Source organism: Oncorhynchus gorbuscha, linkage group LG16 (genome assembly GCF_021184085.1).
Source record: "Oncorhynchus gorbuscha isolate QuinsamMale2020 ecotype Even-year linkage group LG16, OgorEven_v1.0, whole genome shotgun sequence".
Taxonomy (NCBI): Eukaryota; Metazoa; Chordata; class Actinopteri; order Salmoniformes; family Salmonidae; genus Oncorhynchus; species Oncorhynchus gorbuscha.
Window position 1 is genome coordinate 68049781 of NC_060188.1, and position 27282 is coordinate 68077062.

At 43.5% G+C, this 27282-nt stretch overlaps 1 protein-coding gene across 2 annotated transcripts; it reads left to right on the plus strand.

The window, feature by feature from the left end:
• Nucleotides 1–5252: 5252 nt before the first annotated feature.
• On the plus strand, nucleotides 5253–27037 carry LOC123998818 (calphotin-like). 2 transcript variants are annotated; one of them, XM_046304011.1, is made up of 10 exons: nucleotides 5253–5381; nucleotides 18986–19021; nucleotides 19276–19387; nucleotides 19581–19721; nucleotides 19830–19898; nucleotides 22144–22200; nucleotides 23716–25233; nucleotides 25500–25562; nucleotides 26380–26482; nucleotides 26626–27037. In XM_046304011.1, the coding sequence occupies exons 2-10, from the start codon at nucleotides 19009–19011 to the stop codon at nucleotides 26722–26724; spliced, it is 2175 nt and encodes a 724-aa protein (XP_046159967.1). In that variant the 5' UTR covers nucleotides 5253–5381; nucleotides 18986–19008; the 3' UTR covers nucleotides 26725–27037. The 2 variants fall into 2 exon arrangements, with proteins under 2 accessions (XP_046159967.1, XP_046159968.1); XM_046304012.1 differs by having other exon boundaries at nucleotides 23719–25233.
• Nucleotides 27038–27282: the final 245 nt, after the last annotated feature.

The window sequence follows — 27282 nt, forward strand, 5'->3', positions numbered from 1 at the left end:
GGTGTATGGGTCTGGTCTATTTTTACGTGAGTGTGACTGTGTGTGGTGCATACAAAGAGGAAAAGCATACACCCCTTGGCCAAGTTCCTTATGTATAAGGGGGAGAGAGTGGTTAGTCAAAACAGGAATGACTGTGATCAGTTATAGGTACTTAATCTCACCACATAACATCCCCAAAAATAAGACTAATGCTCAATTTACTCTAGGGCAGTTGAATGGCTATACATGAGTAGTTTAATTCAACAAGGACAAGTCAGACTAACATTCTGATAGCTCCTCATCAAGACACTAATACTTACTGGTGTCGAAAAGCTAGCCTGATTTGCTTAATTTATTCACCTGAGCCTTTAGCAATTTACTTTCTAATGATAAAAAGTTATGTGTTGACACAGAGAGCACACCAGATGGGTTAGTGTCTTAGTGACTGTTTTTTATGACTGCTAGTTGAGCTTTGCATCTGGGTTTCACTATAAACGTTTTTGAAAGCCAACCTGGTCTCAGAGCATTTTGTATTATTCTGTATGTAAATCCGGGACTGTCACACTTGACCATTATTTGCGTTGTTTGTTTCTATGTTTGTTTGGTCAGGGTGTGATATGAGTGGACATTCTATGTTGCATGTCTAGTTTGTCTGTTTCTATGTGTTTTGGCCTGATATGGTTCTCAATCAGGGGCAGGTGTTTGTCTTTGTCTCTGATTGGGAACCATATTTAGGAAGCCTGTTTTGTATTGTGGTTCGTGGGTTATTGTCTATGTGAAGTTGCCTGTGTCTGCACTCGTTGGTCATAGCGTCACGTTCATTTTTTTGTTTCACTGTTCGTGTTCTTCCTTCAATAAAAGAAGAATGTATTCTAATCACGCTGTGCTTTGGTCTCCCCTTTACAATGATCGTGACAGAATAACCCACCAACCAAGGACCAAGCAGCGTGGTAACGGGAAGCAGCAGCAGCGGCTAAAAACACAGGACTCCTGGACATGGGAGGAGATTCTGGATGGCAAGGGACCATGGGCACAGGCTGGAGAATATCTCCGCCCAAGGCTGAGCTGGAGGCAGCGAAAGCAGAGAGGCGGCGGTATGAGGAGGCAGCACGGCAGTGCGGCTGGAAGCCCGAGAGCCAGCCCCAAAAATGTATTGGGGGGGCACACGGGGAGTGTGGCGAAGCCAGGTAGGAGACCTGCGCCAACTTCCCGTGCTTACTGGAGAGAGAGAGGGACCGGGCAGGCACCGTGTTATGCGGTGGAGCGCACGGTGTCCCCGGTGCGCGTGCATAGCCCGGTGCGGTACAGTGCAGCACCTCGTATCGGCCGGGCTAGAGTGGGCATCGAGCCAGGTGCCATAAAGCCGGCTCTACGCATCTGGTCTCCAGTGCGTCTCCTCGGGCTGGCGTACATGGCACCAGTCTTACGCAGGGTGTCCCCGGTTCGCCAGCACAGCCCAGTGTGGGCTATTCCACCTCGCCGCACTGGCCTGGCTCCGGGGAGCATTCAGCCAGGTAAGGTTGGGCAGGCTTGGTGCTCAAGAGCTCCAGTGCAGCTTCACGGTCCGGTCTGTCCGGTGCCACCTCCATGTACCAGCCCTCCGGTGGCAGCCCCCCGCACCAGGCTATCTCTCGGTCTTCTCCCTACAGGTGCTTCCACCTGTCCAGCGCCGCCAGAGCCTTCCTCCTCTCCAGCGCCGCCAGAGTCTCCCGTCTGTCCTGAGCCGCCAGAGTCTCCCGTCTGTCCTGAGCCACCAGAGTCTCCCGTCTGTCCTGAGCCGCCAGTCTCCCGTCTGTCAGCCAGGAGCCGCCAGAGTCTCCCGTCTGTCCTGAGCCGCCAGTCTCCCGTCTGTCAGCCAGGAGCTGCCAGAGTCTCCCGTTTGTCCTGAGCCGCCCAGAGTCTCCGGTCTGTCAGTCAGGAGCCGCCAGAGCCGTCAGCCAGCCAGGAGCCGCCAGAGCCGTCAGCCAGCCAGGAGCCGCCAGAGTCTCCCGTTTGTCTTGAGCCGCCAGAGTCTCCGGTCTGTCAGTCAGGAGCCGCCAGAGCCGTCAGCCAGCCAGGAGCCGCCAGAGCCGTCAGCCAGCCAGGAGCCGCCAGAGTCTCCCGTTTGTCCTGATCCTTCAGAGTCTCCCATCTGTCAGCCAGGAGCCGCCAGAGTCTCCCGTTTGTCCTGAGCCACCAGAGTCTCCTGTCAGCCAGCCAGGAGCCGCCAGAATCTCCCGTTTGTCCTGATCTGTCAGAGTCTCCCATCTGTCAGCCAGGAGCCGCCAGAGTCTCCCGTTTGTCCTGAGCCGCCAGAGTCTCCCGTCTGTCCTGAGCCGCCAGTCTCCCATCTGTCAGCCAGGAGCCGCCAGAGTCTCCCGTTTGTCCTGAGCCGCCAGAGTCTCCGGTCTGTCAGTCAGGAGCCGCCAGAGCCGTCAGCCAGCCAGGAGCCGTCAGAGTCTCCCGTTTGTCCTGAGCCGCCAGAGTCTCCGGTCTGTCAGTCAGGAGCTTCCAGAGCCGTCAGCCAGCCAGGAGCCGCCAGAGCCATCAGCCAGCCAGGAGCCGCCAGAGCCGTCAGCCAGCCAGGAGCCGCCAGAGCCTTCAGCCAGCCAGGAGCCGCCAGAGTCTCCCGTTTGTCCTGATCCTTCAGAGTCTCCCATCTGTCAGCCAGGAGCCGCCAGAGTCTCCCGTTTGTCCTGAGCCGCCAGAGTCTCCCGTCTGTCCTGAGCCGCCAGTCTCCCGTCTGTCAGCCAGGAGCCGCCAGAATCTCCCGTTTGTCCTGAGCCGCCAGAGTCTCCGGTCTGTCAGTCAGGAGCCGCCAGAGCCATCAGCCAGCCAGGAGCCGCCAGAGCCGTCAGCCAGCCAGGAGCCGCCAGAGTCTCCCATTTGTCCTGAGCCGCCAGAGTCTCCGGTGTGTCAGTCAGGAGCCGCCAGAGCCGTCAGCCAGCCAGGAGCTGCCAGAGCCGTCAGCCAGCCAGGAGCCGCCAGAGCCGTCAGCCAGCCAGGAGCCGCCAGAGCCTTCAGCCAGCCAGGAGCCGCCAGAGTCTCCTGTTTGTCCTGATCCTTCAGAGTCTCCCATCTGTCAGCCAGGAGCCGCCAGAGTCTCCTGTTTGTCCTGAGCCACCAGAGTCTCCTGTCAGCCAGCCAGGAGCTGTCAGAGTCTCCCATCTGTCCTGAGCCGCCAGTCTCCCGTCTGTCAGCCAGGAGCCGCCAGAGTCTCCCGTTTGTCTTGAGCCGCCAGAGTCTCCCGTTTGTCCTGAGTCGCCATAGTCTCCGGTCTGTCAGTCAGGAGCTGCCAGAGCCGTCAGCCAGCCAGGAGCCGCCAGAGCCGTCAGCCAGCCAGGAGCCGCCAGAGTCTCCCGTTTGTCCTGATCCGTCAGAGTCTCCCATCTGTCAGCCAGGAGCCGCCAGAGCCGTCAGCCAGCCAGGAGCCGCCAGAGCCGTCAGCCAGCCAGGAGCCGCCAGAGTCTCCCGTTTGTCCTGATCCTTCAGAGTCTCCCATCTGTCAGCCAGGAGCCGCCAGAGTCTCCCGTTTGTCCTGAGCCACCAGAGTCTCCTGTCAGCCAGCCAGGAGCCGCCAGAGTCTCCCATTTGTCCTGATCCGTCAGAGTCTCCCATCTGTCAGCCAGGAGCCGCCAGAGCCGTCAGCCAGCCAGGAGCCGCCAGAGCCGTCAGCCAGCCAGGAGCCGCCAGAGCCTTCAGCCAGCCAGGAGCCTCTAGAGTCTCCCGTTTGTCCTGATCCGTCAGAGTCTCCCATCTGTCAGCCAGGAGCCGCCAGAGTCTCCTGTTTGTCCTGAGCCACCAGAGTCTCCCGTCAGCCAGGAGCCGCCAGAGCCGTCAGCCAGCCAGGAGCCGCCAGAGCTGTCAGCCAGCCAGGAGCCGGCAGAGCCGTCAGCCAGTCCGGAGCTGCCCCTCAGTCCGGAGCTGCCCCTCAGTCCGGAGCTGCCCCTCAGTCCAGTGGGGCCTTTGATTAGGGTCTTAGGTCCAAGGTGGGAGGCGAGGGTCGCCACTCTAAAGAGGCCCTTGAAGAGGGAAATGACTGGTGGAGTGGGGTCCACGTCCCGCGCCAGAGGCGCCACCGCGGTCAGTTGCCCACCCAGACCCTCCCCTATAGGTTTAGGTTTTGCGGCCGGAGTCCGCACCTTAGGGGGGGGGGGTACTGTCACACTCTGACCATTATTTGCGTTGTTTGTTTCTATGTTTTGTTTGGTCAGGGTGTGATATGAGTGGGCATTCTATTTTGCATGTCTAGTTTGTCTGTTTATATGTGTTTTGGCCTGATTTGGTTTTCAATCAGGGGCAGGTGTTTGTCGTTGTCTCTGATTGGAACCATATTTAGGTAGCCTGTTTTGTATTGTGGTTTGTGGGTTATTGTCTATGTGTTATTGTCTATGTGAAGTTGCCTGTGTCTGCACTCGTTGGTCATAGCGTCATGTTCGTTTTGTTATTTTTGTTTAACTGTTCTTCGTGTTCTTCCTTCAATAAAAGAAGAATGTATTCTAATCACGCTACGCTTTGGTCTCCCCTTTACGACGATCGTGACAGAGACACTCAATTTAGTATGACATGACATGTTATGTTTTGTATGGTACGCATTCATTTGTTCATGTCCATCACTCATTTCGTATGATATGTTACAAATTACAATTTGTATTATATGTTAGGAATTTGCAAATCCTACTATATGTTATGAATTTGTAAAACGCATGATATGTTGCGAATTCTCACTAGGTGGCTAACGTTAGCTAGGTGAGTAATGTTAGCTAGGCTAGGGGTTAGGGTTAAGTTTAGGAGTTAGATTAGGAGAAGGGTTAGCTAACATGAAAAGTAGCTACAAAAGTAGTAAGTTGTTGAAAAGTTGCTAATTAGCTAAAATGCCAAAGTTGTCAGTAATGAGATTCGAAGTCGCAACCTTTGGGTTGCTAGACGTCTGTTGTGTTTTTTGCCTTAACAAAAAATTAAAGTTAACATCTGTCTTATGTAACCAAACTTAACATATACTAATTTGAGTGTCCCGGAATTCTGTTTACTATGTTACATTTAATCTATGAGACCAGGCTGTGAAAGCAGGAATTAGTAAGAAAAAGTGTTGCCTCATGTTATGATCCGGTTTTATCTGGTATCTCTTTGTCTCTCTAGGAATGTCTTTCAAACATACAAAGGAAGTAAAAAAATGACAGTCACAATGCTTCCCTCTGCCCCACTCTGAGATTCCTGCACGGCATACTAGCATCCAGGGGTGGTACCTGTGGTGTAAGAGATGGGGGGGGGGGCAAAAGCTATTTGTGTTGAATCTTAAACTTGCGGTCTCAACCATCCCACAGTGAGAGGCATCTATGCTGTGTGAAAGGAGGACCTGACTTGCTACAAACCCAGACCAGGTACTGCGGCACTGCTATCATCCACAGTACTGATTCCAACAGGTGAGTTCTGCCTGCTTTTGATCTTTCAGACAACAATCTGAAGACTTTATAAAATACTGGGAGGGAGAGATTATGCTGCTAATTCAGACTGCTCTCACTGCAGAACATTTAAATGATTTACATATGCATACACATGATCTTTAAACTGATATTTATGTTGTTGCCTTTGCATTCCTTGAGAAACACTTTCAACAGGTTTAACTACAGGTCCTTAGACTTACCTTAGTTTTGGTGCTGCTAGTCTTGACCATCTGTAGAGTGTGAATAATCCATTAATCAGTGGAGAGTGTGTATAATGTGAGTGTGTGGATGCAGACACAGTTGCCCACAATGATTGGAGCGGCAAATGGAGAAGATATTTTACAACCGGTTATAGATTCATGTCAAATTTGGCAAATTTCCATTCTTTGGAGTAGATCACATGACTCTTCCAGGATCCTTGCTTTGTTGCAGTCATTGCAGATTGTAATAACAATGTTGGGGGTAAATGTGTAATTATTTCATTCATTACTGGAACTGATTTTGCCAAGTGCAACTGTGCTCTCTGTTTAGCAGCAGTGTCTCTGATCAGTTTAGCAGCTGTGGGAGGGGCGGTTCGCCGGATCTTTTTTTCTGCAGTTTTATTGAAGATCACTCCGCGACACACAAGCTGCAGCGTCGTTCAGCATCAGATCACAGTCACTGTCTTGTCGTTCTCACTCACCTCTGTCATCAAATGGACTCAAGCTAGCCACATGTTCTGACTGAGCTCATACAACCACATGTTCTGACTGATCTCATACAACCACATGTTCTGACTGAACTCATACAACGATACATTTATCTCTCTTGGTTTCATACACGTCCTGACCAAACGTCCACAGCATGAAGGTAAACCGAGGGAGTTATTTCAGAACAGGGCACAATGCTTCAGGAAACAGTGCTTCGACAGTGGAAAAGTAATTCAGCTAGCAAGGCATTGTTGTCATTTTCTAACAGATCAGCAGAAATAAGGGAGTAACGTTAGTATCGCTCATAGTACTAAAGTAGATGTGAGTTTCTCTATTGAACAATCCCCATGTACACAGCTAATAGCTAGCTAACGTTAGCTAAACCAAATTAGTTAAAATAGCTACTGTACGTAGTGCAACCCTTCCTAAGTAACAGTATAAAATGAAGATAAATAATTATCTGAACTACTGTTCATCTGACTATAAATTATTGTTAAACAATTCCAGATTGTAACTGTTACTATTAAAGTACAAGTAATATTTTTGATTCTGGAAAAAAACTGAAACAAGATCATTTTTGAGGCAAACACACACACAGCTTTGGGTTGCTCATCTACAGTAGGAAGTGGTCCCCTGCCTGTGTGAGAAGGCAGTAGATATTATTTTCCAGTTTGGCACCACATACCTAAGTCAGGGTTCTCAACTCTGGTGTACCTAAAAAAAAAAGCAAGTACAGAAACATACCCAATTCTGAGCATGACCTCAGGGTTGCACTATCAAAAACTGAGCCCAGAATCGACATACTTGTTGAAAACTTCAACCAGCCACACACCTCATTGTGACTGCGTGTTTGTTTTCTGGTCTATATCTGTGTGATGTGATCAAAAGGTTTATTCCAGACAAAATAAGAAAATATTTATTGTATTTTAACAGCAGCAGTTCTAACCTAGACCTTTTTTTCAGCAATACTTTCTACAGTAAGATGTACAGTAGGCCTGAATCTTTCAATGTACTGTTACTTAGGGTTACACTATCAAAAGCTGAGCCTGTGTGTTCTCTTATACTGTGTGAAGTGATCAATCAGTTTATTCCAGTTCAGAATTCAAATTATTTATTGTATATTAACAGCATTAGTTCCAACCTAGACAGATATGTAAGAGTTTTTTAATGGGGAAAAATAAACATGAATTGCTCTTTATATGGGTATTTCATTGTTATTTGTTTTTGTCTATATTGCATTTGTTTTAGGCATAAGGGCAATTAAATGTACTGATATTTACGTATAGTTTTCATAAGCTTGGGTCCCAGGAAAGCACAGCATTTCTAATTTGGGTCCCAGGATGTAAAACGTTAAGAACCCCTGCTCTAGAGGCCTGTAATAATTGGTATGTTCATGTACATCTGTACATATTTGTTGTTACATAATTTTGTGGGTTTTGCATATGTTGGTTAAATGTGATGCCGATCATTCCTTTAGAGTCCCAGAATGCGGTAACACCGGTTGCTAGTGAAATGTTGGCCCATAAATTGTGTGTGAAGTCATGGTAAAAAGATGGATGACTGACAGAATCAAAGCTCTAGATCTTTCCCTCAGGGCTTTCAGCTCCACTGAGTAATCTAATATCTAAAAAACATTCCTTACCCCCGGATACTTCAACTGAAAAAAAGTAGCACTCTGTTTCTCAAGAAACAATCTGACCCTCCTCTGAGGCCTATAGTCTGTGCTAATAATAGCCTCGCGGAACCCCTATCCCAATTTGTATAATTTTTACATGAAGTTGGTTCCTTTCCTCACAGCTTTCTTTGGCGACACCACTTACGTGCTAAAGATCCTTGAGAATGTCAAATATGAATCTAATGACATACTTACAAACATCCCCCATGCAGGAGGCCTAGAAGCCCTCTCCCACCATATACACGCCCTGAAGGTCTGCTGCCCACTTCTGGATTTATTTAGACTTGAACCAAAATGGCGTTAACTATGAACTTTTTTCAATATGAGATGGGAGCGGCAATAGTGCTAAATTATGTTAATTTGTTTACAGTTTTCTGGAAAAAATAAATTCATTAACAATGCTGTATCTAACACGTTATTTAATAATATTGTCCCGTGGCACATATATATGGATGATATTCTGGTAGCCTGTAGGGGCACAGAGGTTCACCCACCTGAGTAGATTTGTGTTGTATGCCAACTCATCATTTTTTGTTTCCTGAAGAGCATTGCACTTCCTATTTAACCCTTATTTTACCAGGTAAGTCAACTGAACACATTCTCATTTACAGCAATGACCTGAGGAATAATACAGGGGAGAGGAGGGGGAAGAATGAGCCAATTGAATGCTGGGGATGATTAGGTGGCCATGATGGTCAGATTGGGAATTTAGCCAGGACACTGGGGTTATCACCCCTACTCTTACGATACGTGCCATGGGATCTTTTTTTAATTATGTTTTTTTAGGGGGTAGATCAGTTTTAATATTGCAGCTAGATTGTAGCGTCCATCAATGTAATTGCATCATTTCCAATCCACCATATATACATTTGTAAATATACAGAATCAGTCAAAAGTTTGGACTCGCTGTAACAGCGTTCGTCTGTTGAAAGAAGACCGAAAAAGAGGACCGAAATGCAGTGTGTAGGTTACTCATGACTTTAATGAAAGAAAATACGCGGTATGAAATAACTGAAACTAAATACAAAAACAACAGAACGGAACGTGAAACTAATTACAGCCTATCTGGTGACTACAACACAGAGACAGGTACAAACACCCACGAAATACAAAGCAAACTCAGGCTACCTAAATACGGTTCCCAATCAGAGACAACGATAAGCACCTGACTCTAATTGAGAATCGCCTCAGGCAGCCAAGCCTATACCACACCCCTAATCAGCCGCGATCCCAAATAATACAAACCCCAATACGAAACACAACATATAAACCCATGTCACACCCTGGCCTACCCAAACATATAACAAAAACACAAAATACAATGACCAAGGCGTGACACTCGCCTACTCATTCAAGGGTTTTTCTTTATTTTTACTATTTTCTTCATTGTAGAATAATATTGAAGACATCATCAAAACTAGGAAAATTCCATGTGTTATATGTCGTAACCAAAAAAGTATTTAAGCGAATCAAAATATATTTTATATTTGAGATTCTTCAAAGTAGCCACCCTTTGCCTTGATGACAGCTTTGCACATTCTTGGCATTCTCTTAACCAGCTTCACGAGGTAGTCACCTGGAATGCATTTCAATTAACAGGTGTGCTTTGTTAATTTAATTTGTGGAATGTCTTTCCTTAATGCGTTTGAGCCAGTCAGTTGTGTTGTGACAAGGTCGGGTTGGTATACAGAAGATAACCCTATTTGGTAAAAGACCAAGTCTATATTATGGCAAGAACGGCTCAAATAAGCAAAAAGAAACGACAGTCCATCATTACTTTAAGACATGCAGAGGATAATTTCATTAGAGTTACTAGCCTCAGAAATTGAAGCCTAAATAAATGCTTCACAGAGTTCAAGAAACAGACACATCTCAGAGGAGACTGTGAATCAGGCCTTCATGGTCGAATTGCTGCAAAGAAACCACTACTAAAGGACACAAATACGAAGAAGTTACTTGCTTTGGCCAAGAAACACGAGCAATGGACATTAGACCAGTGGAAATCTGTCCTTTCGGTCTGATGAGTCCATATTTGAGATTTTTGATTCCAACCGCCGTCTCTTTGTGAGACACAGAGTAGGTGAACAGATTTACCTCTGCATGTGTGGTTACCACCGTGAAGCATGCAGGAGGAGGTGTGATGCTGGGGGGGGCTTTGCTGGTTGAATTCAATGTACACTTAACCAGCATGGCTACCACAGCATTCTGCAGCAATATGCCATGCCATCTGGTTTGTGCTTAGTCCCACTATCATTTGTTTTTTAACGGGACAATGACCCAACACACCTCCAGGCTGTGTAAGGGCTATTTGACCAAGAAGGAGATTGATGGAGGGCTGCATCAGATGACCTGGCCTCCACAATCACCCAACCTCAACCCAATTTAGATGGGTTGGTATGAGTTGGACTGCAGAGTGAAGGAAAATCAGTGAAAAGTGCTCAGCATATGTGGGAAGTCCTTTAAGTATTTTGGAAAAGCATTCCAGGTGAAGCTGGTTGAGAGAATGCCAAGAGTGTGCAAAGCTGTCATCAAGGCAAAGGGTGGCTACTTTGAAGAATCTCAAATATAAAATATATTTTGATTTGTTTAACACTTATTTGGTGACTACATGATTCCATATGTGTTATTTCATAAACTCATCAAAAAATGAAACGTCCTCTCACTGTCAACTGTGTTTATTTTCAGCAAACGTAACACGTGTAAACATTTGTATTAACATAAGATTCAACAACTGAGACAAACTGAACAAGTTCCACAGACATGCGACTAACAGAAATGGAACAATGTGTCCCTGAACAAAGGGGGGCTCAAAATCTAAAGTAACAGCCAATATCCGGTGTGGCCACTAGCTGCATTTTATTTATTTTTATATATTTCAACTTTTTTTTTCTCCAGGTAGGCCAGTTGAGAACAAGTTCTCATTTACAACTGCGACCTGGCCAAGATAAAGCAAAGCAGTGCAACAAAAACAACAACACAGAGTTACACATGGGATAAACAAACGTACAGTCAATAACACAATAGACAAATATATGTACAGTGTGTGCAAATGTAGTAAGATTAGGCAATAAATAGGCCATAGAGGTGAAATAATTAACGTTTTGCATTAACACTGATAGATGTGCATTAAGTACTGCAGTCAGTCTCCTCCTCATGGACTGCACCAGATTTGCCAGTTCTTGCTGTGAGATGTTACCCCACTCTTCCACCAAGGCACCTGCAAGTTCCTGGACATTTCTGGGGGGAATGGCCCTAGCCCTCACCCTCTGATCCAAACAGGTCTCAGACATGCTCAATGGGATTGAGATCTGGGCTATTCGCTTACCATGGCAGAACACTGACATTCCTGTCTTGCAGGAAATCATGCACAGAACGAGCAGTATGGCTGGTGGCATTGTCGTGTTGGAGGGTCATGTCAGGATGAGCCTGCAGGAAGGGTACCACATGCTGGAGGAGGATGTCTTCGCTGTAACACACAGCGTTGAGATTGCCTGCAATAACAACAAGCTCAGTCCAATGATGCTGTGACACACCGTCCCAGACCATGACGGACCCTCCACCTCCAAATTGATCCCGCTCCGGAGTACAGGCCTCTGTGTAACGCTCATTCCTTTGATGATAAACGCAAATCCGACCATCTCCCCTGGTGAGACAAAACCGCGACTCGTCAGTGAAGAGCACTTTTTGCCAGTCCTGTCTGGTCCAGCGACGATGGGTTTATGCCCATTGGCGACGTTGTTGCTGGTGATGTATGGTGAGAACCTGCCTTACAACAGGCCTACAAGCCCTCAGTCCAGCATCTCTCAGCCTATTGCGGACAGTCTGAGCACAGATGGAGGGATTGTGCGTTCCTGGTGTAACTCGGGCAGTTGTTGTTGCCATCCTGTACCTGTCCCGCAGGTGTGGTGTTCGGATGTACTGATCCTGTGCAGGTGTTGTTACACGTGATCTGCCACTGCGAGATCAGCTGTCCGTCCTGTCTCCCTGTAGCGCTGTCTTAGGCGTCTCTCAGTTTGGACATTGCAATTTATTTCCCTGGCCACATCTGCAATCCTCATGCCTCCTTGCAGCATGCCTAAGGCACGTTCACTCAGATGAGCAGGGACCCTGGGCATCTTGCTTTTGGTGTTTGTCAGAGTCAATAGAAAGGCCTCTTTAGTGTCCTAAGTTTTCATAACTGTGACCTTAATTGCCTACCGTCTGTAAGCTGTTAGTGTCTTAACGACTGTTCCACTGGTGCATGTTCATTAATTGTTTATGGTTGATTGAACTAGCATGGGAAACTGTGTTTAAACCTTTTACAATTAAGATCTGTGAAGTTATTTGGATTTTTACGAATTATTTTTGAAAGACAGAGTCCTGAAAAAGGGACGTTTCTTTTTTTTTAGTTTAAATATACAGTTGGGAGAACAAGTATTTGATACACTGCCGGTTTTGCAGGTTTTCCTACTTACAAAGCATGTAGAGGTCTGTAATTTTTATCATAGGTACACTTCAACTGTGAGAGATGGAATCTAAAACAAAAATCCAGAAAAAAACATTGTATGATTTTTAAGTAATTAATTTGCATTTTATTGCATGACATACATATCAGATACATCAGAAATGCATAACTTAATATTTGGTACAGCAATCTTTGTTTGCAATTACAGAGATCATACATTTCCTGTAGTTCTTGACCAGGTTTGCACACACTGCAGCAGGGATTTTGGCCCACTCCTCCATACAGACCTTCTCCAGTTCCTTCAGGTTCCGGGGCTGTCGCTGGGCAATATGTTGGCCAAGATCTCATGACATAATTGTGACATAATTTATAGATCAGCAGGTAAGGGTGCTCTCGAGAGGCTAGATGTTCTTTACCATTCAGACATCAGGTTTGCCACCAATGCTCCTTATAGGACACATCACTGCACTCTATACTCCTCTGTAAACTGGTCATCTCTGTATACCCGTCGCAAGACCCACTGGTTGATGCTTATTTATAAGACCCTCTTAGGCCTCACTCCCCTATCTACTGCCGCCCTCATCCTCTACATACAACACCTGTTCTGCCAGTCACATTCTGTTAAAGGTCCCCAAAGCACACACATCCCTGGGTCGCTCGTCTTTTCAGTTCTCTGGAGCTAGCGACTGGAACGAGCTGCAACAAACCCTGAAACTGGACAGTTTTATCTCTTCATTCAAAGACTCAATCATGGACACTCTTACTGACAGTTGTGGCTGCTTTGTGTAATGTATTGTTGTCTCTACCTTCTTGACCCTTGGTGCTGTTGTCTGTGCCCAATAATGTTTATACCATGTTTTGTGCTGCTACCATGTTGTGTTGCTACCATGCTGTGTTGTCATGTATTGCTGCCCTGCTATGTTGTTTGTACCATGTTTTGTGCTGCTACCATGTTGTGTTGCTACCATGCGGTGTTGTCATGTATTGCTGCCTTGCTATGTTGTTGTCTTTATGTCTCTCTTTATGTAGTGTTATCTCTCTTGTCATTATGTGTGGGTGTCTATGACTAGGGTGGCTGGAGTCTATGACAATTATTAGGGCCTTCCTCTGACACCACCTGGTAAAGAGGTCCTGGATGACAGGAAGTTTGGCCCCATTGATGTTCTGGGCTATTCGCACTACCCTCTGTAGTGCCTTGCGGTCGAAGGCTGAGCAGTTGCCATATCATGTAGAAGCCAATAAAGTGTTCAACAAATCAAAATATATTTGAGATTCTTCAAATAGCCACCATTTGCTTTGATGACAGCTCTGCACACTCTTGGCATTCTCTCAACCAGCTTCCCCTGGAATGCTTTTCCAACAGTCTTGAAAGAGTTCCCACGTATGCTGAGCACTTGTTGGCTGATTTTCCTTCACTCTGCGGTCCAACTTATCCCAAACCATCTCAATTTGGTTGAGGTCAGGGGATTGTGGAGGCCAGTTCATCTGATGCAGCCCTCACACAGCCTGAAGGTGTGTTGGGTCATTGTCCTATTGAAACAAATGATAGTTCCACTAAGCCCAAACCAGAAGGGATAGCGTATCGCTGCAGAATGCTGTGGTAGCCATGCTGGTTAAGTGTGCCTTGAATTCTAAATAAATCACAGGCAGTATCACCAGCAAAGCACCACCACACCATAACACCTCCTCCATGCTTTATGGTGGGAAATGCACAATGCGGAGATCATCTGTTCACCCACGCTGCATCTCACAAAGACTTGGCGTTTTGAACCAAAATCTCAAATTTAGACTCCAGACCAAAGGACACATTTCTACTGGTCTAATATCCATTGCTCGTGTTTCTTGGCTCAAGCAAGTCTCCTCTGAACAGTTAATGTTGAGATGTGTTTGTTACTTGAACTCTGTGAAGCATTTATTTGGGCTGGTAAATTTTAAGAACTTATCCTCAGAGGTAACTATGGGTCTTCCATTCCTGTGGTGGTCCTCATGATAACCAGTTTCATCATAGCGCTTGATGGGTTTTGCGACTGCACCTGAAGAAACTTTCAAAGTTCTTGAAATTTTCTGTATTGACTGTCCTTCATGTCTTAAAGTAATGACGGACTGTCATTTCTCTTGGCTTATTTGAGCTGTTCTTGCCATAATATGGACTTGGTCTTTTACCAAATAGCGCTGTCTTCTGTATACTCCCCCTACCTTGTCACAACACAACAGATTGTTTTGGTTACTATATGATTCCTTATGTGTTTAACAGTTTTGATGTCTTCATTATTATGGAGAAAATAGTAAAAAATAAACAAAAAAAATGGAATGAGTAGGTATTCTATAACTTTTGACCGGTAGTGCATATATATATAGAAATGCCATGGTGGCCGCAGTGCAGTTTAGAAACACTGCTGGTCATTACATGGGATGCCACGCCCACAATGATGACATTATATCCATTGAACCAATTTTTTATCAACACGTTCTTCCTCACTAACACACCGGCATTGATTGTTGGTTAAGTTTTTGTACACATTCAGTGGCAATTTTAGCATGTAAATCTTGGTGGGGCAAACAAAACACATTTTGTTTTAGATGCATGCCAGCAGACCCATTACACAACACCAAACCATACATTAATTGAACTATATCAGTGGCAAACGGTGCCCACAAACTGTTAGGGCATACATAACTTCTTATGGCTGCAGGGGCAGTATTGAGTAGCTTGGATGAAAGGTGCCCAGAGTAAACAGCCTGCTCCTCAGTCCCAGTTACTAATATATGCATATTATTATTAGTATTGGACAGAAAACACTCTTTCAGTTTCTACAACTGTTTGAATGATGTCTGTGAGTATAACAGAACTCATATGGCAGGCAAAAACCTGAGGAGAAATCCAAACAGGAAGTGAGAAATCTGAGGTTGGTAGGTTTTCAACACAGTTCCCATTGAAATCCCCTTGAGATATGAATGAAGTTGCACTTCCTAGGGCTTCCACTAGATGTCAACCATCTATAGAAATTTGAATGATTCTACTGTGTTGTGGGACTGAATAAGAACAGAATGAACAGGTGTCTGGCAGTCAGCCATTTTCTGGTCACGCGCATTCCACATGATAGCGACCTGCGTGGGATTAACAACAAGACTACCTTTAAAACGGTATAAGATACATGTATGTTTGAGGAATTTTAATTATGAGATTTCTGTTGTTTTGAATTTGGCGCCCTGCACTTTCACTGGCTGTTGTCATATCATCCCGTTAATGGGATTGCAGCCCAAAGAGGCTAAGCAGTGTCCCAACAGCAGTCCCAACACCTTAACATTGCTACACCTGGCTATCAGCAGAGCCTTGTCTGGCAGGGAAATAGTTCACCCAGCCTCATTTACTGCCTTTAAAAAAACATAGCTGATATGGCAGAATTTGTTATAATGGAACGACGAGCAGATGTGAGGCAATCCTTAATTTCCATTAAGACATTAATGAGCGAGCTAAGACAAACTTAGTCATGAGTCATCAGGCCAGGTAGTCCTGAGGTATGATCCCAGGGCTCAGGTCCTCTGGGAGGGGAAGGAGAGGGTGAGAGAGAGAATTAGAGGGAGCGTACATAAATTCACACAGGGGACCGGGTAAGAAAGGAGAAATACTCTAGATATAACAGACTGACCCTAGCTCCCCAACACATAAACTACTGCAGCATAAATACTGGAGGCTGAGACAGGAGGGGTTGGGAGACACTGTGGCCCTGTCTGACGATACCCCCGGACAGGTCCAACCAGGCAGGATATAAGCCCAGTATACAGATCTCCCTGGCATATTACCTAATTTATATAGCGGCATACAAGACAACAAGCATACCTTATTGTGCTGTGCTCACATGAACAGAAAGGTGGCGCAGCGATCCTTCATGGGCAAATTTTGTCATCAAAGTCTGGCATTCTCTAGATTTATGGTGCTTTCAAGACAACTGGGAACTCTGGAGAAAAAAATCAGGTTGAATCATGACGTCAGTGATCTTCAGATCGGAGCTTTAGAAAGAGGCCGGCGTTCCCGTCTTGCAATTCCGAGTTGGATGACCGTTCAAAATGTATTTTACCAGTCTGAGCTTGTTTTTATCAGAGTTCCCAGTTATCTTGAACTCACCAAAATCATATATCCCAGTTCTGAGTTTCCTGTTGTTTGAGCAAGTCAGAAGTCATGCTGGATAGACACCATGGTGAATGTTGAATGTGTATCCTTTTAAGCTTGGAAAATAGGCCCTTAAACACAGACTTGGGACCACACATCCACTCCACTGAATAGCAGGCTAGTGATTGCTTTGCAATGCTTGCAGTTAGCCACTGATTCCTTCCAAACCACTCATTGTTGAATTTGCGATTTCCAACTTGTTTATGTCCAATGGCCTATGAGCACCAATACTTTACATCTATAATTTCTCTTCATTATTTATCTTCGTATGACAAGGATTAAAAAGTATTTGCCAGTAAATTGTCGACTTCATTCATGATGATGACTGCTAGCTTGCAAGCTAAGATTTTGAAAGTATGATGTTGTCCAATCAAAGCTGCTGTAGATATAATGTGATTTGACATTTTACCTGTGCTCAATGACCTTGTGCCTTTTTGGATGGGCACTTCTAATGTAACTCTATGACAGCACCCAAGGGGCTTGAATTTTTTAGCTCTACCCTTAGATTTGGTGGTGTCGTAGTGGGACAAAACACTGAGCTAATCACGGCACAACTAGAGAACATTACCAACTCCTATGCTCCGTATTTTTCGCTGGCTGCCCCACCACAGAAAGCACTGAGCTAGGCTGGAGCTGCCTTGGTCAATAAAGCAAAAAAGAGACCAAGTGTGTATGCGGCTTTATTAACTCTATTATTATTTTAATTTTTTAAATTGCAAACTGATACGTGACACGTAAGGATCGGACCCTTTTTTCCCCAATTTTTGCCTAAAATGTCATACCCAAATCTAACTGCCTGTAGCTAAGAACCTGAAGCAAGGATATGTATATTATTGATACCATTTGAAAGGAAACACTTTGAAGTTTGTGGAAATGTGAAATGAATGTAGGAGAATATAACACATTAGTTCTGGTAGAAAATAAAGCAAAGGAAAAAAACATGTTTTTTTGTTCCATCTTTGAAATGCCAGAGAAAGGCCATAATGTACTATTCCAGGTTAGGCACAATTTAGATTTTGGCCACTAGATGGCAGCAGTGTATGTGCAAAGTTTTAGACTGATTCAATGAACTGTTCAAAACTGGCCAAATGTGCCTAATTGGTTTATTAATACATTTTCAAGTTAACTGTGCACTCCTCAACCAATAGCATGGTATTATTTCACTATAGCTACTGTAAATTTGACCGTGCAGTTAGATTATCACGAATTTAAGCTATTTGTAACTGTGCTATTTCACAAAATTTCTGAACCTATATACATTTTACAGATCTTGTACGTTTTACATGGGTTATCTTATATGGACAGTACCAAAATGAATCTATATCCACAGTAAAACAATTCCTATATCGACATAACCTGAAAGGCCGCTCAGCAAGGCAGAAGCCACTGCTCCAAATCCACCATAAAAAAAGCCAGACTACGGTTTGCAACTGCACATGGGGACAAAGATCGTACTTTTTGGAGAAATGTCCTCTGGTCTGATGAAACAAAAATAGAACTGTTTGGCCATAATGACCATTGTTATGTTAGGAGGAAAAAGGGGAGGCTTGCAAGCCGAAGAACACCATCCCAACTGTGAAGCACGGGGGTGGCAGCATCATGTTGTGGGGGTGCTTTGCTGCAGGAGAGGCTGGTGCACTTCACACAATAGATGGCATATTGAAGCAACATCTCAAGACATAAGTCAGGAAGTTAAAGCTTGGTTGCAAATGGATCTTCCAAATGGACAATCACCCCAAGCATGCTTCCAAAGTTGTGGCAAATGGCTCAAGGAAAACAAAGTCAAGGTATTGGAGTGGCCATCACAAAGCCCTGACCACAACCACAATCCATAGAAAAATTGTAGGCAGAACTGAAAAAGCGTGTGTGAGCAAGGAGGCCTCCAAACCTGACTCAGTTACACCAGCTCTGTCAGGAGGAATGGGCCAAAATTCACCTAACTCTTTGTGGGAAGTTTGTGGAAGGCAACCAGAAACATTTGACCCAAGTTAAACAATTTAAAGGCAATGCTACCAAATTGAATGTATGTAAACTTCTGACCCACTGGGAATGTGATGAAAGAAATAAAAGCTGAAATAAATAATTAATTATACTATTATTCGGACATTTCAGATTCTTAAAATAAAGTGGTGATCCTAACTAACCTAAGACAGAGCATATTTACTAGGATTAAATGTCAGGAATTGTGAAAAACTGAGTTTAAATGTATTTGGCTAAGGTGTAAACTTCCGACTTCCACTGTAGGTGCCTCCCACTATTTTCCTTCTCAAGGCTCTGATGAAGGTGATTAAGGCCGAAACTCAAGCATATTGTTTGTTTGTCCAGTCAATAAATCTATTAGATTTACGCAGTACCAGTGTGCTCCTTTTTCTTTGTTCTCCCGGATAGTCACCAGTTGAAGTATCCTGGGGGAAGGAATGTTTTTTGGATTTTCAAGTCCTTCAGTCTAGCAACTGATTCCCCTTTTTTGTTTAAGCTGGGCTGAAGTGCCTTTGGTTATACCTTTTTCTAATGCAATATATATTTAGTACATACAGACTTCTGTTCTGTACATACTATGATCCCCACACAATTACCCACCAACCGTGTTCTTTGTTTCAATAGGAAGCAGAGACTTGGACTGGACCATGGCCACCAAGGGTGTGTTGACCTACATAACTCTGTAACTAAACACTATATAAAACATCACTGCTCCATCATGAGCAATTGTGGTATATCAAAACACAGAATAATATCAAGTGTAATGTGTGTGTGTGTGTGTGTGTGTGTGTGTGTGTGTGTGTGTGTGTGTGTGTGTGTGTGTGTGTGTGTGTGTGTGTGTGTGTGTGTGTGTGTGTGTGTGTGTGTGTGTGTGTGTGTGTGTGTGTGTGTGTGTGTGTGTGTGTGTGTTGTAGAAGTTAACAGAGCACAGGTGGTTAGAACCATGAAGGTGCGTACTTCCCTCAAGGGAGACGGCAGCTGGATCCGTAGAGTGACAGACCTAGATGAAGAAGAGGGACAACCACGGTAACCCATTCCAAACCAAAATGCACCCACTTGATGTTTTAGGAGACAATGGAGGCACATTTATCTTTGTCTAAGACATTAATGATTTATCTAAAGCTTTAATTGCAATTAACAATTGAGTCAGATTTTATATTTATGGCGCTAGTCTATTTGGAACTAACATTCCACAACCCCACTATTTTCTTCTCTCAAGTAAGCCAGAACTTCCAAAGAAACCCACTGGTCTCTTTTCAGCTGAATCCAGCCCTGTTACCTCTCTTGCTCCATGCAACCCCTACAGTCCTACAGTGACACCAGATGTTGACCCACTGACCCCTGAGGAAATCACCAAATGGTAAGATGGCAATTACCTTTGACTGTGCATGTGATGAATCAGTATTGGACAGTTATTAAAGTGTAATAACATGTCATAACTTAATTACCTCTTTCTTCTCTTCTGTAGGTCATTGACATCTAGCAGGGTCAGACCCCTGGCAAAGTCCTATGTCCTCTCAGCAGCTAAGAAATTTGAGTGGGTGTTTGTGTTTTAGTGTAGTGTTTAATTTTTATTTGTATGTATATTTACACAATATATACATTTTGTATTTGTAAAATATGAATAGCATATTGTTTATCTCTTCCCAGTATCATTGTGGAATAATGTAGTAACCCAAAAAGTGTTCAACAAATCAAACCAGATGGGATGGCGTAACGCTGCAGAATGCTGTGGTAGCAATGCTGGTTAAGTGTGCCTTGAATTCTTATAACTTCTTATGGGCAGGTGGGACGGTAGCATCCCACCTGGCCAACATCCGGTGAAATTGCAGAGGGCTAAATTCGAACTACAGAATTATAGTTATAAAATCACAAGTGTAATACATCAAAATAAAGCTTAACTTCTTGTTAATCCAGCCGCTGTGTCAGATTTCAAAAATACTTTATGGCGAAAGCACACCATGCGATTATCTGAGGACAGTGCCCAGCATACAAAAGCATGAAAAACATATTTCAACCAGGCAGGTGCGCCACAAAAGTCAGAAATAGCGATATAATAAATACCTTACCTTTGATCTTCTTCTGTTGGCACTCCAAAAGGTCCTTGATAATGTCCTTCTTTATATACATAAAAACTCAGTTTAGCTGGCGTGCTTCACTCAATAATCCACCCAGTTTCCCTCCATCAAAATGCATACAAAATTAATCCCAAACGCTACTAATAAACTTTTCCAAACAAGTCAAACAACATTTATAATCAAACCTTAGGTACCCTAATACGTAACAAAACTATACAATTTAAGACGGAGAATTTAAGACATTATTGTCTTTCCCGGAGAAAAATACCAAAGAACGCTCTCTCTTCCATGCGGCTGGAAACTGTACAGCCAAAATGGGAGCCACCTAGAAAATTCTGGCTAATTTTTTCAAAAACCAGCATGAAACTCTTTCTTTAGACTGTTGACATCTAGTGGAAGCCCTAGGAACTGCAATCTGGGAGGATTTCACCTTATAATAAAAGTGACAGCCATTGAAAATATTGGTAGGGTGATTTTGTGTTTGGTTTTGGGATGGTTTGTCCTCTGGGTTTTGCCTGCCATATCAGTTCTGTTATACTCACAGACATCATTTTAAGTTTTAGAAACATTAAGAGTGTTTTCTATCCAAATCTACCAATTATATGCATATCCTAGCCTCTGGGCCTGAGTAACAGGGAGTTTACTTTGGGCACGCTTTTCATCCGGATGTGAAAATACTGCCCCCTACCCAAGAGAGGTTAATAAATCACAGACAGTGTCACCAGCAAAGCACCATAACACCATAACACCTCCTCCATGCTTTCCAGTGGGAAATACACATGCAGAGATCATCCGTTCATCCACACCGCATCTCACAAAGACATGGTGGTTAGAACCAAAACTCTCAAATTTGGACTCCAGACCAAAGGACAAAATTCTACCGGTCTAATGTCCATTGCTCATGTTTCTTGATCTAAGCAAGTCTGTTCTTCTTATTGGTGTCCTTTAGTAGTGGTTTCTTTGCAGCAATTCGACCATGAAGGCCTGATTCACACAGTCTCCTCTGAAGAGTTGATGTTGAGATGTGAAGCATTTATTTGGGCTGCAGACAGGCTGGTAACTCTAATGAACTTATTCTCTGCAGCAGAAGTAACTATGGGTCTTCCATTCCTGTGGCGGTCCTCATGATAGCCAGTTGCATCATAGCGCTTGATGGGTTTTTTGCGACTGCACTTGAAGAAACTTTCAAAGTTCTTGAAATTTTCCGTATTGACTGACCTTCGTGTCTTAAAGTAATGATGGATTGTCATTTCTCTTCGCTTGTTTGAGCTGTTCTTGCCATAATATGGACTTGGTCTTTTACCAAATAGGGCTATCTTCTGTATACCCCCCTACCTTGTCACAACACAACTGATTGGCTCAAACGCATTAAGAAGGAAAGAAATTGCACAAATGACTTTTTAAGAAGGCACACCTGTTAATTGAAATGCATTCCAGGTGACTACCTCGTGAAGCTGGTTGAGAGAATGTGAAGTGTGTTCAAGGCTGTCAAGGCAACAGGTGGCTATTTGAAGAATCAAATATAAAATCTATTTTGATTTGTTTAACACTTTTTTTGATGTCTTCAATATTATTCTACAATGTAGAAAATAGTAAAAAATAAAGAAAAACCCTTGCATGAGTAGGTGTTCTAAAACTTTTGACCGGTAGTTTAGTTCCGACATGCAAGTTATCTTAGGCTATGTCTTTTCTCTTACCTTTTAGATCTCTGGATTCCCCAACGAGCCCCCCACCATTCAAAATCAGCCAGTCACATATAAGGTAATGTTTTCCTGGTAGAAAATATACTCTCTCGCTCTCTCTCTCTGAAATTGCATCCACTCCGACTGAGTATCCTTCCATCACCCTGGGACATAACATCAACTTATCTCTAGCACTTTACACTCGTACCCGTATAGAGGTTGAAAATTGTAGATTTGGACACTGATAAGTTCCTAAATTGGAAAGCAGTGGCTGTACAGTAACATACTATTCATGACATCGGAGCCCAGGGTCTCTCATCCCTCCCGCTAATTGGGCAACTTTTGCAAATGTTTTGTTGTCTGAGTGGGGAAAATTCTTTAATTTACGAGGACTCAATGTATTTTGAAAGATGAGACGTTGAGATAATAAATACTGCTTTGATATCATACAAGCAAGCCAAACACCCATGAGTCCAAATGTGCACTTCACATTTCCATATGATATATGATCACTATGTTTTGACGTATAGTTACAAGGTGACATGGCATTATACCCTGGTTTGTCCTTAACAGATTGAGCCTATGTTTATTTTATTGTGAAGAAAATGTTAAGCGGACCACACATCTAAATGCACACGAGTCATGACTCCATTCTATGCGCACCAAAATTATGATCTGCTTCTCTGAATTTCCTAGTGCAATTAAGATTGTATTTTATCATTTAGCTAGTCTCTGAATTTCCTAGTGAAATTAAGATGGGGTGTATTTTATCATTTAGCCACACCAGATAGTCATTTTGTTGTTTAGGGAAACATTATTCCATTTCTGTTATTCACATGTCCGTGGAACTTGTTCAGTTTTTGGCTCAGTTGCTGAATCTTATGTTCATAAAAATATTTGCACATGTTAAGTGCTGAAAATAAACACAGTTGACAGTGAGAGGATGTTTCTTTTTTTGCTGAGTTTAGTTGAAGAGTCATGAAAGTGCATTGAAATGACTTATGAACTGTGCACACTATGGAGAGGTGTGGCCACCAATTCGACCTCTCACTCAAACTCTTGTAATTGTTTTGTCTTATGTTGCACCTACCCTAAATTTCCCAATAATATTCTTATCATGTTACTGAATGTATCCAGAGTATTTTCAGATTTCGTTATCATCAAATGTGGCTAAAAAATACAGTAAATGTAAAATGCACATAAAATCAACAGTGCAATGTTTGGATTCAGTCTTGTGTCAGGTTAACTGTTGTGTCCTCACCTTTAGCCTAATAATCTTGCCATAATCTCCCTTTGAATTGCTACCATGGTTATTATTTTTTTCAATCTAGCACTATATAGGCCCTTTCCCAGGGGGATAAGGGGGTTGATGTATTCACTATGAAGTAGCCAAGCACATCCCCAGCTCCATTAAAATTAATGTTACCTTTGTTTTGTGCAAGAATAGATTTTGTGCACATTTAGAATATAATTGAGGAGAAATATAGATAGCAGGTGCTGTTGTTCACCCTGACAGAAGTAGTATAATGGGTGCTTGAATCAGTTACTGCCATAAAGCGTAATTAAGTGCTAATTCTGTGTGACTGATTTACAGTAGGCCTGAAGAGTTGTCAGAAGCTGTGGAGGAGTCGGACCCACCAACAGCAGAATCAAAAGACAAATCTCTTGGGAAACCTGTGGAACAACCTGCAGTGGAGGAATCTGTAGATGCACCTGCTGACCAACCAGAGGCAGCAGAGCCCTCTGAGACAACGACTGAGGATCCTGCATCTGTGGAAGAAGCTGATGGAGAACTCATCGCAAAACTCACTGCAGAACCCACCGTGGGACCCACAGTGGAACCAGCAAGTGAAATTCAATCAGAAGAGGCTGCTGTAGAATCAGTCTTAGAACCTGTAGTGAAACCTGTTGACAGTGTTTCTGAAGAACCTGCAGTTAGGCCAGCGGCTGTGGAGGCAATTGAACTTGTAGTTGAGCCTGTGGCTGCAGTTAAACCTGTAGTTGAGCCCGTGGCTGCAGTTAAACCTGTAGTTGAGCCTGTGGCTGCAGCTAAACCTGTAGTTGAGCCTGTGGCTGCAGGTAAACCTGTAGTTGAGCCCATGGCTGCAGTTAAACCTGTAGTTGAGCCTGTGGCTGCAGTTAAACCTGTAGTTGAGCCCGTGGCTGCAGTTAAACCTGTAGTTGAGCCTGTGGCTGCAGTTAAACCTGTAGTTGAGCCTGTGGCTACAGTTAAGCCTGTAGTTGAGCCTGTGGCTGCATTTAAACCTGTAGTTGAGCCTGTGGCTGCAGTTAAACCTGTAGTTGAGCCTGTGGCTGCAGTTAAACCTGTAGTTGAGCCTGTGGCTGCAGCTAAACCTGTAGTTGAGCCTGTGGCTGCAGTTAAACCTGTAGTTGAGCCTGTGGCTGCAGTTAAACCTGTAGTTGAGCCTGTGGCTGCAGTTAAACCTGTAGTTGAGCCTGTGGCTGCAGTTAACCCTGTAGTTGAGCCTGTGGCTGCAGTTAAACCTGTAGTTGAGACTGTGGCTGCAGTCAAACCTGTAGTTGAGCCCGTGGCTGCAGTTAAACCTCTAGTTGAGCCCGTGGCTGCAGTTAAACCTGTAGTTGAGCCTGTGGCTGCAGCTAAACCTGTAGTTGAGCCTGTTGCTGCAGTTAAACCTGTAGTTGAGCCCGTGGCTGCAGTTAAACCTGTAGTTGAGCCTGTGGCTGCAGTTAAACCTGTAGTTGAGCCCGTGGCTGCAGTTAAACCTGTAGTTGAGCCTGTGGCTGCAGTTAAACCTGTAGTTGAGCCCATGGCTGCAGTTAAACCTGTAGTTGAGCCCGTGGCTGCAGTTAAACCTGTAGTTGAGCCTGTGGCTGCAGTTAAACCTGTAGTTGAGCCTGTGGCTGCAGTTAAACCTGTAGTTGAGGAGTCAACATCTGAACCCATCATTGAAGCTGAAGCTGAAGCTGTGGCTGAAGCAGCTGTTGAAGTTGTTCAGGAATTATCAGCTTCTATTGAACTTGAGGAGGCATTAGACGTGGAGCTACCTGCTGCTGAAGTCGTGGCAGATGATATAATAGCACCTGCATCAGAACCTACACCATCCCCTTGTGGGGGTCAGGTTCCATCACTGTGAGTCTGCCCTCAAATGAAGTTGTCCTAATCTTTTCCTACTAGAGACAGTACAATTATTTGAAAGTAATTTGAGCAGATAAGTTAATCAGTACAGTAAACTAGCACACATTTCAAATGTACATTTACCCTTTAAGTTATTCGACACATGCATACATACATTCAATACATGCAGTAGTAATGCAGTAAGACACCCGCATGGTATGTACATTTTCTACATTTGGGCAGTGCAATTTCAGTGTCTATTTGTTTCTGTACTGTTTCAGCATTCAGCAACAGGAGGATGCTGAACCCCAGCATCAGATAGTCCATGACTTTCGTCACACCAAGTAAGTGTTGTCATTCTGTCTATGTTCAGACTATAGTAGGCCTAAAAGGAACACACCTTTACTATGTGTAAGGGGAAGACAGTTTAAAAAAAATATTACACCAATAATTACACCAGCATAATACTACACATTGCAGGATGCACATTTCTCCTCATAAAAGTACAGTGGTGTAAAGTACTTAAGTAAAAAATATTTTAAAGTACTACTTAAGTGTTTTTTGTGGTATCTGTACTTAACTTTTTATATTTTTGACTACTTTTACTTTTACCTCACTACATTCGTTAAGAAAATATTTTACTTTTTACTCCATACATTTTCCCTGACACCGAAAAGTACTCATTACATTTTCAATGCTTAGCAGGACATGATAATAGTCCAATTCAAGCACTTATCAACCAAACATCCCTGGTCATCCCTACTGCCTCTGATATGGCAGACTCACTAAACAAATGCTTCAATTGTAAAAAATGTCTGAGTATTGGAGTGTGCTCGTGGTTTTCTGTAAATAAAAAAACAAGACAATGGTGCCATCTGGTTGTTTAATATAAGGATTTTAAAATGATTTATACCTTTACTCAAGTAGAACTTTACCGGGTGACTTTTACGTGAGTCATTTTCTATTAAGGTATTTTTACTTTTACTCAAGTATGACAGTTGGGTACTTTTTCCACCACTGTAAAAGTAAACATATTTTTTGCCAATTATTAACAATCGAGTCTGTTTTAGCCATTCCAAAGGTTATAGTGTATTTTCTATACTTGAGAAAGAGATGTTTTGACCGTACTCAATATTGATGAACTTCCCCTCTCCCCTGCAGGGATGGCAAAGCTATTTGTTCATACTGTGACAAGTCAATTGATGGAAATGTCAAGATCACAATCAATTACCCACAAATCTACAGCCATCCAGACTGTTTTAAGGTACAGCACCCCAACCCTTGTCCAGACACCTCATTGTTCAAAAAAATCTGTCAGTGAACTGAACATTATGACACTTGTTTTTTGGTGATATGTTAGTCCTCTTTCTCTCTCTCCATACTGAGGGGAATATTTCCTTTTTTCAGTGCGGATTGTGCAGTAAGGCCTTGGGGGACATGACGACCTCCATGTTCGTGCATGGGAGAGTGATCCACTGTGATGGCTGCTTTATTAAAACCATGTAGGCCCCAGGGCTTCTCATCACCTTGACACAGAGGGCACAACAGTGTCATCCCTGGAACATCCCTGTCACCAACACAACCATTTTGACAGATTACTTGCTAACACTGTTCATTTTTTGTTGTTGTATGATGTTATAATTCCAGAGTTATCATCAATTTTCCTTCCCTGACACTGAATGCCATTCTTTTGTGAATGTAAGACTTTTTTTCTGTAAACAAATAATATGTTTTTCCCCATTTAGTGTGTTTTCACCATGTGGAGGACATGTATATCTTTAATGAGAAAAAAATATATAAATGATTTTATGACCGTTTCCATAATTTGTCAATAATTAACATCTAATAACATATGTCTTGTTTGTTGTTGTGCATTATATTACCCATGTGGACAACCTCACTGGAAGTTTTGTTTTACCATTTGACATTTGCATGACAATGAAATGAAATGAAATGAAGCAAAATATTTTAATACCTTGGGTTCAAAGGCTTTGATACATTTTAATGGCTAATCAATTCAACACAGCATTATATACACACCCAATTCAGTAAATAGCATAGCAG

What these genes read in the sequence shown, in the direction of transcription:
- LOC123998818 (XM_046304011.1), top strand. An exon ending in ATCAGCCAGTCACATATAAG is followed by an intron (nt 22,201 to 23,715) that starts GTAATGTTTTCC and finishes ACTGATTTACAG; the next exon opens with TAGGCCTGAAGAGTTGTCAG. An exon ending in CATGACTTTCGTCACACCAA is followed by an intron (nt 25,563 to 26,379) that starts GTAAGTGTTGTC and finishes TCTCCCCTGCAG; the next exon opens with GGATGGCAAAGCTATTTGTT.